Source organism: Podarcis gaigeae (assembly GCF_964106915.1).
Source record: "Podarcis gaigeae genome assembly, chromosome: 10".
NCBI lineage: Eukaryota > Metazoa > Chordata > Lepidosauria > Squamata > Lacertidae > Podarcis > Podarcis gaigeae.
This window is the reverse complement of record NC_139686.1, coordinates 32286867-32299754: the sequence shown is the minus strand read 5'-3', so window position 1 is coordinate 32299754 and position 12888 is coordinate 32286867. Positions and strand designations below refer to the sequence as shown.

Here is a 12888-nt window from a genome sequence, read left to right as displayed (position 1 = left end):
AACAAATAAAATAATAAGACCAGTGGCACATTCACACATGGATCCCATGCCATACACATGCCACCTCTCTGCACCTGTTCCTTTTCTTATCATCTCTCGTCCTATACCCATGTTTCTTCATCTCTTGCACACAATCATGCATGTACAATATTGCACTGTTGTTAAAAGCAGGCACACTTAACAATCAAACCCTTATACTCAGCACATGCAAAATCTTGCACTCACAAAGTTTCCCCCCCACAAAGTTTGGAGAGGTGCTGTTTTGCATGTGATTGCTAACCAAGCAGAGGAATTTTGTACCAGCGGTTCCCCACGCTGTGCTCTGCAGGTCCCTAGCACACTGTTGCCCACACTGTTCAAGAGGCTTCCCAACCACCCTTGGAGGCAGGGAAGGAGTGACTGACTTTTCAAGCTGCCTTCTGCTTGCACAAACATAGGATGCAAGGTATTTGTTTATTAATACTACCTTTTATACTGCCTTTCAACCATATTCCCAGGGTGGTTTATAAAAAGATTACAGTACAAATATATATATAAAAACATAAACTAAAAGCTACAAAATTATAAAAGCAGCATAAAGCAATTGACAGGATTACAACTGCAGTTAAAAATTAAAAATAAAGTATCTGCCTGGCACCAAAAAGACAACAGCAGGTAAAAAAGCCAGTTAAAAACATGCTGTTTAAAGTTTGGGGCACAGCTTTAAGAAGGAAAGTTATTCCATCTACCTTTTCCTACACACACTAACTGGAATTAATTCAAGGCCAGCTAGAGGCATCTTGAAATATTTTGACTGGAGGATGCAATGTTCTCAGTAGGTGCAACACTACGAAAACACTACTAGGCACCTGGGTGGTTTGTAATGGTTTGTGGTTGAAGCTTGTGTGGCAGACTTGAAAAGCAGGCTTGTGATATCCAGTATCACTGGGCTGGTGCCAAGATTACACACACAGGGATGTGAGTCTCCTTAGGGCAAACTCAATGGTACTTGTTCAGTGAGGGTGAGGGAGATTATGTCAGCTGGTGGTCATGCTATTAGTTTGTATTAATCAAATTTTGAATGGTCTTCCCATTTTTATTGTGCTTTTTTATGAGTGATGACCTTTGGCTAAGCAATAAAGTTTTGGATTTAGTTCGCTGAAGAGGCAGAACCTCCTTACCAGCCCAAATCCATATCCAATTTGTCTAACCAGTCAGCAAGCTTTGCTACGTATTAATCTGCAGGTTTATTTGGATTATAAAGCCTTTGTTACCCTATCTGCCTTTGAATTCAAGTTCCTACAGGGCAGCAAACTCTATGAGATTCTACAGCATACAGGCAAGACTCCTGCATTCAAACGTAACAAATTCGCACAGAGTTCCATTCACACATCTAAGTTACCTGGGTAACTGCTGAATGAAGCACGGCCTGAGCTCGTTTGTGGATCATCAACTCTAAAGTCCCAGTGCTTATAGATTCTCAAAGTGGCTGCATATGTGAACCAGCTAGAATGAGCAAATAATATATTTTCATATCCAGGGAGGACCTAGCCAAGAGAAGTAGTAGCCATGTTAGTCTCATGCAGTCAAAATGACAGGGTCTTGTGGCACCTTAAAGACAGACTAATTTATTGTGGCATGAGCTTCTGTGGATTCAAGCCCACTTCTTCAGAAGCATGAAGCGAGAGAGAGGGACAGAGGAATGATCTACCTTGTTGGTCTTTGGCTAGTAGACTCAAGAACAGATGCATCACAGCAGCAGCAGCAGCAGCAGCACAACCAGCATGGTTAAAACATTTAAGACACAAGTTCTGAGATATATTGGGTAAATAACTTGTTAGCAGAACTCCAGACAGATCAGTAGTCTTTGACATTTTTCAACCTAGGACCCACCATTATAGAATCACAGAATCTTAGAACTGTAGAGTTGGAAGGGAGCCTAAGGGTCATCTAATCCAACCCCCTGCTATGCAGGAATCTCAACTAGATGGCAGATGGCCATCTAACCTCTGCTTAAAAACCTCCAAGGAAGGAGAGTCCACCACCTCTCATAGGAGTCCATTCCACTGTCAAATAGCTCTTAAGGTCATAAAGCTCTTCTTGATGTTTAGTTGGAATCTCCTTTCTTGTAACTTGAATCCTTTGGTTTGGGTTCTACCCTCCAGAGCAGGTGAAAACAAGCTCGTGGCAGCCCTTGAGATATTGAAAGATGGCTATCATATCTCCTCTCAGTCTCCTCTTTTCCAGGCTAAAAATGCCCAGCTCCTTCAACCGTTCCTCACCCATTTATCATCTTAGATTAAAGGTGAGTCTTGGGTTGGAAAAAGTTGAAGACTGATGATCCAGAGTCCTACTAACAAGCTGCAATCCGGCAATGCACTGCTAGCAATTCATCCAATTATTTTTATTCTTTTAAAAGGAAATAGCACCCATATCCCTGAATCGGATATTCCTTGTAACATTTTTGTTCAACCTTTTCAAGTGCCTGTCAAAACACAGTCAGTAGGGCGCATCTTAACCCTTCCATTTACTTATATTTGAATTCTTATGTTGCACATCTGCTTAGATTCCATATCAGAATACCTGTTGTATATTTCCAAGGTGTATATGAATAATTTATAAATCCAAAATTCTCTCTCCAATAATATATTTTAGTTTGGTATTTGCCATTTCTGTGAACATCAGTTTTAGTAAAATATGCATTTTATGCAAACATTGGTCTGATTGAGACAGGCAATTCTTAGGACTTGACTTTTCTTTCAAACTATTGAATATCCAGTATCTTGATTACATTTTTGACTGGGACACTTCTGAAATTTTCTCCCAGAATAAAGTGGGGCTATTTTAGAGAGAACAGACAATGACAATTATTATTTTTATTTTAAAAAAGTATAGTAAAACCAACAGTATGAGATTAAATTATCAATGCTATGTATGCATAAGGCTTAGAAAAATGGGGTACAAAGTATAAATTCAATTTTGGTGTGCAGTTGGTTACATCTTTTCTTTTAGGCCTAAAGGTAGAAACAGGAATGTTGTTGGTCTCACCTTAATCAGAGCAGAGCAATGGCCCATATCCCATAGGTACTGTGTAGAGTCTCCTGTCATTAAATTAGTCATTGCTGAACCTGAGAATAAGGCAGGAATGAGGTCAAGCAGATCTCCAACTGCATTCAGGAAATAGACTTGGAAGGGAGTGAGAGGCTGGAAGTAAAGAGAGATGAGATATTTGTAATTTTAGACTCAAGTTTGCCATGACAGTGGTACCCAACACAGTAATAGCTGTCCATGCCTGAATGACTTTTTCTTCCAAGGAGGGGGTCTGAAGAACCAAGTCAAGTGACAAGTAATGAAGTTTTAGTACTAGTGCACAAATAAAAAGTTAACAAATTACCAGGCCTGGATATAGTACAGGCCTGAAATTTCTTGAAAAGATCAGATGTGAAACTGGCATTTTTCTGCAAAAGGATATGCAACATCACCAATGTTGGCCTCAAGAGCTGAAAATCAGCCACTGCAATGCCAATTTTGAAAAGGGGTTCGTTGAGGAACTCGATTAACAATATGGCTGCCATGTAGATGGTGAACATGGTTCTGGTTCCCTCAGAAGAGGTGACTGTCCATTAATAGCAATTTTGCATCCCATTCTCTTTATACTGAGAATGTAGCTGAGAGGGTAGCGCACATGCTTTACATGCAAGGAGTCCCAGATTTTATCCCTGGCATCTCGAAGTTGGGCCAAGAAGGACTCCTGCCTGGCACCTCAGAGAGTCAAGTATTGACAATACTAAGCTAGAAGAACCAATTGTTTGACTTGCCACAAGGCAGTTTCCTTTGTTCCTATGCAGAAAGATGTGGTAGGACAAAACTTCCCTCTGCAGTTCTTCCTGTTACTAGGTAGGACTGGTGGAAGAGACAGAGGGAAGGTGGTTCTTCCCTCTAAAAAATGCACAACTAGTGAATGACGGAGCCAGGGCAAGCCTCCCTCCTTCAGCATGGTTGATGGGCTGGGGATTAGGAGCTCAAGGAAACAATGTCAGCAGAAGAAACTGTAGCTGGTAGCTATGAAAACAGCAGATTTCCTAGTGCTGTGGAATAATACAAGCTGAGCATGTAATATTATGAAACAGCTAGAACAGAAGAGAATGTACAGCAAGTCAGTATGTTTCTTCTCAATATCATGTTTAGAATTAGTTTTGCCTTGAGAAACAGGAAATCCAAACTCTTTGCTAATAATTCTTGCAGAATTATCATGACATGGTAGAAGTTGGTTTCCTAATCAAAATTACTGTGTAGCAATAAAGTTTTTCAAAAAAATTATCCTCTCAGTAGGCTTCTTCAGAATATAGCAGGGAATAAGATTGTTTTCCTAGCCTTCTTTCAGATTAAGAAGGGTAGAGAATTATGTGGAGTTTGAATATAAGAGTTTGATGCAGCTAGTACCAAAATATACCATTTGCCAAGATATTTGCAAGAAGTGGTTTAAGACAGAGACTTTAAACACTGAAATTCTGAAATTAAGGAAAGCAACTGTATGTTATGTATACATAGTTCTCTAAATATATTCAATATTTAAACCCCTCATTTCTTTGGGAAATGTGACTATAAAGAAATTCCTTCAGCAAAGAGTTATGCTCTGGTCCTAAGATCTAGACTAATGACAGAGCAAAGGATGCTTGACAGTGCATTGGAAAGGTGGTGCTCAAAGTTATGTGAGGTATTTAAACAGACAGAATAATAGAACTGTGAAGTAGGGTGGGACTCTGAGGAACATCTAGTCCAACCCCATGCAATGCAGGAATATGTTTTTTTTTAAAAAAATAATATTTATTAAGAGTTTCCAATTACAACAAAATAAAAAAACAAAACATCCAAATTTAAAATCTTGTTTTCCATAACATCTTTCCAGGACTTCCCCTCCCCTCCCCCTCTTGTATTCCAATTCTTACTTATAGATTCAGCAATTTCTTATCCCAGATTTTGAACTTATTGTCATTGACCCAATTTAAAAATATTTTCCCATCTCCTAAAATCGACCTGTTCCCTTCCACGCGTTCCCCCCTTTAACATACATTACAAATTAAAATATAATGAAATAAAATGTAGTTTAACACCCTTTGGATTCCAAATTTCCCTCCCCCTTTTCCCGGTTGCGTTCCCAAAATTTATCAACATCTGATGTCTTCCTGGAGCTCCCACAATTTATTTAAGCCATAGTCCTTTACCAGTCATCTTTAATTTCGAATGTCCAATCTTGGAAGGAGTCTGTCTCAAAAAGGCCCATTTTTTCCATCCAGATTTTTATACATTAGGAGTAAAAACTCCAATTTTATTTCTTTAAACCTTTCAAATCTGGATGTCCCAAATGTTCCCTCTTCCAACTTTATCCAATTCTTGTTATTCTTGTTATTCTTGTTGTTCTTGTTGATCTCTCTCCTTTTCTTTTCTTTTTTTTCTTTCCTTTCCTGTTTTCCTGCACAAATGTTCTAATTTCAAAAGCTTCAAATTCAGCTGCAGAGGCTCTGTTATTCAGGAACGAAACATAATGCCAAGTCCCTTCCATTTTTCAATAGATAAGTCTATTGTCTTCTTTAGTATGTCAGCCTCTGTAGTCAAAATAGTGTTCCATTTCTGCAGTTTCCCAGGAGATAGAAAGTTCTATTCAAATTCCATGTCAACAACTTGTAATATCCCTCGGCTCCTCTAGGTGGGTTGCAATAACTCAGTTCCCTTCCAGGTCACCCCAATCAGTCCAAATAACTTGTTATTCCTTGTTTTTAAACAATTTGTATCCAATTTATAACAAATGTAACCGGCAAAGTCCTTGTAACAAAGTTCTCATTTTGTTCTTCTGCTTTGACAGCTCTTTGACAGCTGTCAAAACCTCTCTTTGTCTTCTCCCGGCGCTCTCGCAAAACGCTCCCAGGGTTCCGGGGGGGGGGGGTTACTTTTAAATCAATTCCACTTTTCTCCTCCAGCTCAGTCTTATAGTTTTCCGTCGCGAAATTAATATCTTTGTAAAAATAGGGTTGCACTCGATCTTAGATGTCAAATCCTTTGCTTTAACTCCTCTACAACAGGGGGGGGCTGACTTCCTTTTTGCGCCTCCCCCGCTCGCTCCGAATTTTTTTAAAAAATTTATCCCCCTTTTTAGTCCAGGTTCCAATTACTCACGGGTTATTCTTTTAGGTCCAGATTTTCAATAGAAGAAGTCAGCGCTCTCTGTCGAATGGCATGCGGCTTCGCTCGGCAGGGGAAGCGGAGGACTCAAAGCACCACCACCCCCCGTCACCCGTTCCGTAGCCTTTAAAAAGGCTCCTTCGCGGGCCGGGGGGGAGCGCAAAAGGTGCCAGCCGAGTCACCATGTCCATGGGTTTCAGCGCCCATGGTTTTTGAGGGTCCCCACGTCGCCGGCGCGGTAGGACCCAGCCCCTGCCGAGCAGGCTCCCTCCGGAGCTCGGAGGGAGTCCACCATTCGGCGATGGCGCCAACCCGGAAGTCTGCAATGCAGGAATATGCAGCTGTCCCATACGGGGACTGAATCTGCAACTTTGGCGTTATCAGCACCTGCTCTAACCAACCAAGTTGCTTGACTAAGGAGTGTTTTGCATGTCAGAAGTTAAAGAGTTATTGGATCTGGCAAGCATGGGATGCTGCAGTAACAACTGACCTAACAAAGAGACAGATGGAATAGACTTTTGTTTATATAGGCATATGGATCCTTGAAAAACAAATATAGGTGATTATTGCCCAGAGCTTATTTTGTGAGAAGGCAAAGAGAATGGATTCAAAAGCAGCTCATGGAATTCTGCCAGATGCTTCTGTTGGAGCTCAGAACAGGTAGAAGACAGTTTATATACTACTTCTATCATAGTCATCCAGAATATGCAAAGACAGACCAGCTGTTGTAACAGATTTGATTTTATTCTTTCTTCCTGGGTCCCATTTTGCTCTGTGCTGTGTATAATTTCATCTCTTCAGATTGCTGTGCCTCAGATGCTGAAGAGGGAGAATGAATGACCCACTTTAAGAACTGTAGTGCTTTTAAGTACCATATTGACAAGTAAGGCACAGAAAAGACATGTACATCACTACTACTGACTCGATCAATGCAACACACACAAAAACTGGGGGGGGGGGAGGTTGTGCACAACAGCGTGTGGCACTGGCCAAATATTGCTACAGCTGGTATCATAAAAAAAACTGCTCCTAATTTTGGTCCACAAAGGGTTAAGTTAATTTTCCAAGTGACTAAATGAGGGAGAGAATGGGATGAGTCCTGTGTATACATTATTGTATAGTGTACTCTGGCTCCTGTGCACTCACAGTTTTTTAATCTGTGTACACATAATGTTACCCATGATGCAGTTCTATCCTGTAGTTTCTTGTAAAATACTATGCTTGACATCAAAATTACCTCCATGCAAATTTTGTGAAACATGCACTTCATCTGGATGTGACCAAAGTCAGAGAATGAGGACAAAAATCCTGCAGAGGTGGGATATGTTTTTCTTATACTCTGATGGTATCCCTACTTCATGCTAGAATTTTCAAAGGGAACACTTCTTTGCAAGATGGTTTGCATGTCTAATTAAAAGCCAACTGTTGCCTTTCAGCAGGTTAAAGTTCTTTTGTTAGAGATCAGTGCGTTTTACAAAGTGAACCTATGCATTCAGAATTAAGCACCAGAGTTCAATGCAGCTTACTCCCAGGACACCATGCACAGGGTGGTAGTCATGCTAATTAATACATTTGGTATTACATGTGTGCACACAGAGACAGATAAACAATAATGGATCAACACTCCTAAGTTTTGAGAATATTTGGGGACTGTTCATTTTTGCACCACAGCTCTTATCCCCAAAATGAGTCCTCCCTTATACACAGCTGCAATCTCACCATTTGTGAGAAATCATTTAGAACACTCACACCCGTTTAGGCACTCACACCCATTCCATTTTACGGTATGTCTGTTTCAGCAGTGATGTCGTAAAAGCCCATTTTCGTAAGCTCACGAATTTAAGCAGCACTTTAACTTTTCAGTCAGAATTTGGGGGGGGGGGAGGCTTATATTCAGGCCAATACAACATATTTGTGTTAACTTCTAGTATAATACACACATGTTCAAAATGTATTTTATCCAGAAGCAAGGTCAATGTATTTCAACTGTATTTTTACTTCCAAGGTGCTTAATAGGATCACAGATCTGGTTGTGAAACAATTCTCAACCTTTTTCATTTCTTCTTTGTTTCTGTAGCTTACTTTCAGAGAAAGCTGGAAGCAAAACCATCAGGGGATAAGTGCTATTTATTTTAAATGCTGCTGATCCTGCCTTCATAAACCCTGGGCTCCATGTTTCCTTGCAGTGCTTAGACAAAGACGGAAAGGTCAGTTAGTTATTCGTGTCTCTACTCTCCCAGTGTGAAATAAAATGGCTGAGCTTGGCAATAAAGGTGAAAGCTATTTGTCTCCAGTCAGTTCTCAACTTGCTAATTCTCAGTGCTGCCGCCTCATTGATATCCCAGAGGGCTGCCGGCCCACACAACAATTATGGCTACAATGACAGCAGCTGCATGCAGTGTCACTTCCCATTCTGTGTGTGTGGTAGAGCATGTGCAGACAGACCTTCATCACCCCACCCAAGTTTCCTAAAAGCCTAGAGTTGCAAACAAGAGTTACTGGAATTAATATTAAACTCTGATACTGTGCACCAATTTGATAGCTGCAATCTAAATGGATTCTTTGATGTAAAGAAGAAAGCAGTAAAAACACCCTTTCAGTTTTTGTGTGTGGTCTAAACTCTCTTTCCCCTTCAAGTGATAAGCCTTACTGTTTTTTGAGTCTTACTGTTTTTTGCTGTCGCTTAGCCCACTCCACTGTTCCCATGTACAGCCCATCCAACTGGGCAATGATGTACCCGGCATGTCTCCAGAAGGGGTCATTCTTGTTTTTTTTAATTTGTTGTCTGGTCCACTTATCTTGTTTCCTGTAGAGAGGAAAATGTGACTTTAGAGTGCGTTTTTTCACAAGCCAGATAGCCTTAAGTCCAACTGGGATCCATCGGCACTTGCTCCTGAGTAAACATGCTTAGCTCAGATCACACTTTTATTAAGTAAACAAACAATGTAGCCTGCTGACAAAACTCAGGTTGTGTTAATAAATGTTATTTTGCTCAGAGATAACTAAATCAGGTCACCTTTCAACTTGTTTCACTTATAATTTTATATGGGAACAGTTTGTATATTATATACTCTCAGGGAAATTTACTTGCCCAAGAACCAGGGTGGTGCAGGGCGTTCACTTGCATCTCTATAGACACCATACACTGTCAACTCTTGCAACATCTCCCAGGATGCTTCTAGAGGATTGTCTATTTCAAACAAAAATCCATTAATGTTGCGCAACCTTAAAGACTTAAGAAATTTATTGTGGCACAATATTTTCCTGAATCAACTTGTTCAGCAAAAACAAGAAGATATCACCAGGGTGACTGGAACTTCTAGGCAACTTTTGTTCCTATTTGTGAAAAGAGCATTTTATTTTTATAACATACCGCATAAAATCTTTAACTTTTCTCTCAATGAGGACATTCTTAATCAGCTGTGTATATAGGTTTGCAAGATGGTCACACATGTGTCTGGGGAGAAAAAAGAGGAGGGAAATGTTATAAATACAAATACCCACTGTCCATTAGACAATGGTCTTGGACCTCATGGCCCTGGCTACATTTGGACTTATTTTCCTATAGACCTCAGTTTTGTGTGGATACCTATATGGACATTTGGAGAACTTATATTAACTTACATGTTTAACCCAAGGAGTATGTGATGATGGTTACTGAATTCACATTGTGAAGTGATGGCTGTTAATTTTATTTTATTGCTTTTTTTAAAAAAAAAGTTTTGCTAAATTTGCAAAGGTCTGGAACATTCCATGCCTCCTGACCCCTTGCTCAGCTAGTCCACGGTCCTTGCACCACCACCTACCCACTTCTTGTAGCAAGCAGGACTTTAGCTTTGGCCAACAACTTCTAGAAGAAGAGATGGGCAAACAAAGATATTGGCATAGTAGGAGGGTGAGGCAACTATAACCTCTCTCACTGGTTCATACTTCTGAAGAAACAAGCATAATATCTAGGTTGGCATGTTATCCCCACTTCCCACACATCCAGTAGAGCATAATGACACACCACTCAGTATAGCATTATAGCACACCTGGAAGCGCTCCAGAAAAAAAAAGTACCATTAGCCATGCAACACCCAGCTCGTTGGAACTTGTCCCAATCCGCTGATGAAACCCAGCAGAGCTAGAACAGCCCAGCTCAAAAGGCATTCCTCATCCCACAAATTATAGCTCAAACTATGAAAATGCATTTTTTTAAAAAAAAACAATAGACCATCTGCTTCTTGGCCAAATGTCCAGCATGTATCTCAAGTCATACGTCATGCGTTGTGATACATTCATAATGAATGCTGACAGTAATGAATATTGATATGAAGTCCCAAATTGGCTTTGGCAAGATGGGCCCAGAACACTAACCAAATATCCAGTTTATCCCAAGTTTTGAATAAGATACCACATTTCATCTAATAAGTTTGGAGGCCTCTGAAGTCACACCATGGCAATACAGATCATTTCCGTCCCATCCACTCCACTCATTACTTTGAGGCCATGTGAACATTAAGACGCTTTGTCCAGCCATGTTTAATAATACTTATGATGCCATAAACCACATTCAGAAATAAATTGTGGATAATGTGTATTTTACTTATAGCTGATCACAGACAGATTTCAGGAACCTGAACCTATTATAGTACAATGTAGCTCTCTCTTAATGAACAATTACATCCCCCATATACCTAGAATTCCCTTCCAGCTACTGTTAAGCAAGCATCTTCAATATTAAATTTTACACATTTACTAAAACTTACTATTCGTGTTCCCTGATGTGTGACTCAGCTATTTATTATTTGTGTATTACAGATGATTCAAATGTACATTGCTTTACGTGGTTCCATGTTTGTTCACTGAATACACGTTTTATGATTAAAAGGAATATAGATCGGTAACAATAAATATACAATGAGCTCAGTTGGCTCTTCTTCTCTTCTAACATGTATACTTGTAATGCCCCCACCAGATGACTCCATTTAGTTTTCAGAGGTACTTACGAAGCAGTGAGATAGCCCTCTAAGTAACCTGCAGCGTACATAAGGTCTTCGTTGCTTATGGGCTGGTTACCATAGCCCGCTTTGATCTCAAGAACCCCCCATCCTGTAGACTGTACAGTGTCATTATAATAGCCATAAGCATCACCATTCTTATCCAATACATCCTTAACCTGGAAGGTCTTCTCAGTTTTCTGCCAATATACGGTGGCATAGTGAGTATCTGTAAATAATTCAAAGAGAAAATTGGAAAAATAGAATACCATACTGCAAATGGCAGTCACAAAAAGTACTGGATAACTCATTTCAATAGGAAAATATAGATCAACGGGTGGTTCCTTTTAAAAACAACAATATGTTTTTATTAAAGATTTATTGGTTTACTAAAGTATGTGCAATGACTCTTTTATCAAGTTACATTTTCTACAGATCAGTTTCATTTGTTGAGACATTAGTGTTACTTTAGGAAGAAAAGCGGGAACGAGGTGGAGTGAGTGGGAGTGGGGTCAGGTGGCAATGTTTCTGTTCTTCCATGGGTGGTTTCTAAGTTACACTCAGAGTGAGGGAAAAGTAAAGGTAAAGGACCCCTGACAGTTAAGTCCAGTCACGAATGATTCTGGGTTGCGGCACTCATCTTGCTTTACTGGCCAAGGGAGCCGACGTTTGTCCGCAGACAGTTTTTCCGGGTCATGTGGCCAGCATGACTAAGCCGCTTCTGGCAAAACCAGAGCAGTGCACGGAAATGCCGTTTACCTTCCCACCAGAGCTGGGACTGAGCAATGGGAGCTCACCCCATCGTGTGGATTCGAACCGCCGACCTTCCAATCAGCAAGCCCTACAGTCAGAGTTGAGCCACTTAAATAAATTAACTTCAGTTACTCAAATCCATTTATTTCAATAGTCTGGGTATGATTTTGCTGGATATCACCCATGGGACTATTAGTAACTGTGAGTGGGGGAGAGTTCCTTCCTAGTCAAATTAGTGCATTAAGAACCGTTGTGCGTCTGGTTGGGTACATAAAACAGATTGTCAATAATAAAAACCATATTATTATAAATGGTTCTTCTGACAGGCTTATGATAATTCCATTAGTTTATTAGAGCTAGAGAACATTATTTTCCAGGACCAAAATATATCACCATTAAGAATAATTAGCTCCCCTAAAAAAAAAACAACCCAAAAGGAACAGTGGCTTCAATCCTAAGAATTGCAACAAGATTTTCAATCACTAAATTGGACTTTCATACCTCTCACTTCCAATTGCATTCCCCCCCCCCAAAAAAATGCTCTCCTAAAGTCTCTGGCCTATTTGTAGCACAAAAATGTAGAAAATATATGATCTTTACAAAAACAAAACCACTTTAAAGGATGTTAAAGCTCAGATTTCGAAGTATTTCCACCAAAAGGCATCATCCATGGCTCAGCCTTGGAGACTTCAAAAGGAAATGAAAAAGATGTTTTTGTGCCAATCAGAGATAAACACTCACATAAAAATGTCGAACAATAAATGTTAAGACCAGAGGATGTATAGGCACCATGCACTTACTCTCTACACACAAATTCAGATTTTGAATTATTCTCTTTGAACTATTTCTGGATGATTGTGTAATTTTATGCTGCTTCAAGGTAGGCCTAATCTGTCACACTGATAGCTACCAGAAACCATTTTGCCTGAACACTTTGACATAGCAAATAAAAAGCTAGTTTCTTTTACCACTATGAAAATGTTCCTATCTGATT

The 12888-nt window shown here is 39.9% G+C and overlaps 1 protein-coding gene across 2 annotated transcripts in view; it reads right to left on the bottom strand.

The window, feature by feature from the left end:
- Positions 1–12888, bottom strand: part of PLBD1 (phospholipase B domain containing 1) — a 35491-nt gene that overhangs the window by 14062 nt on the left and 8541 nt on the right. For both annotated transcript variants that reach the window (XM_083698684.1, XM_083698685.1), the window contains exons 2-6: positions 11151–11370; positions 9533–9616; positions 8827–8965; positions 3028–3183; positions 1382–1526 (exon numbers count right to left, since the gene is read on the bottom strand). In XM_083698684.1, the coding sequence (XP_083554810.1) occupies positions 1382–1526; positions 3028–3183; positions 8827–8965; positions 9533–9616; positions 11151–11370 (744 nt within the window). The remainder of the gene's footprint in view (positions 1–1381; positions 1527–3027; positions 3184–8826; positions 8966–9532; positions 9617–11150; positions 11371–12888) is intronic.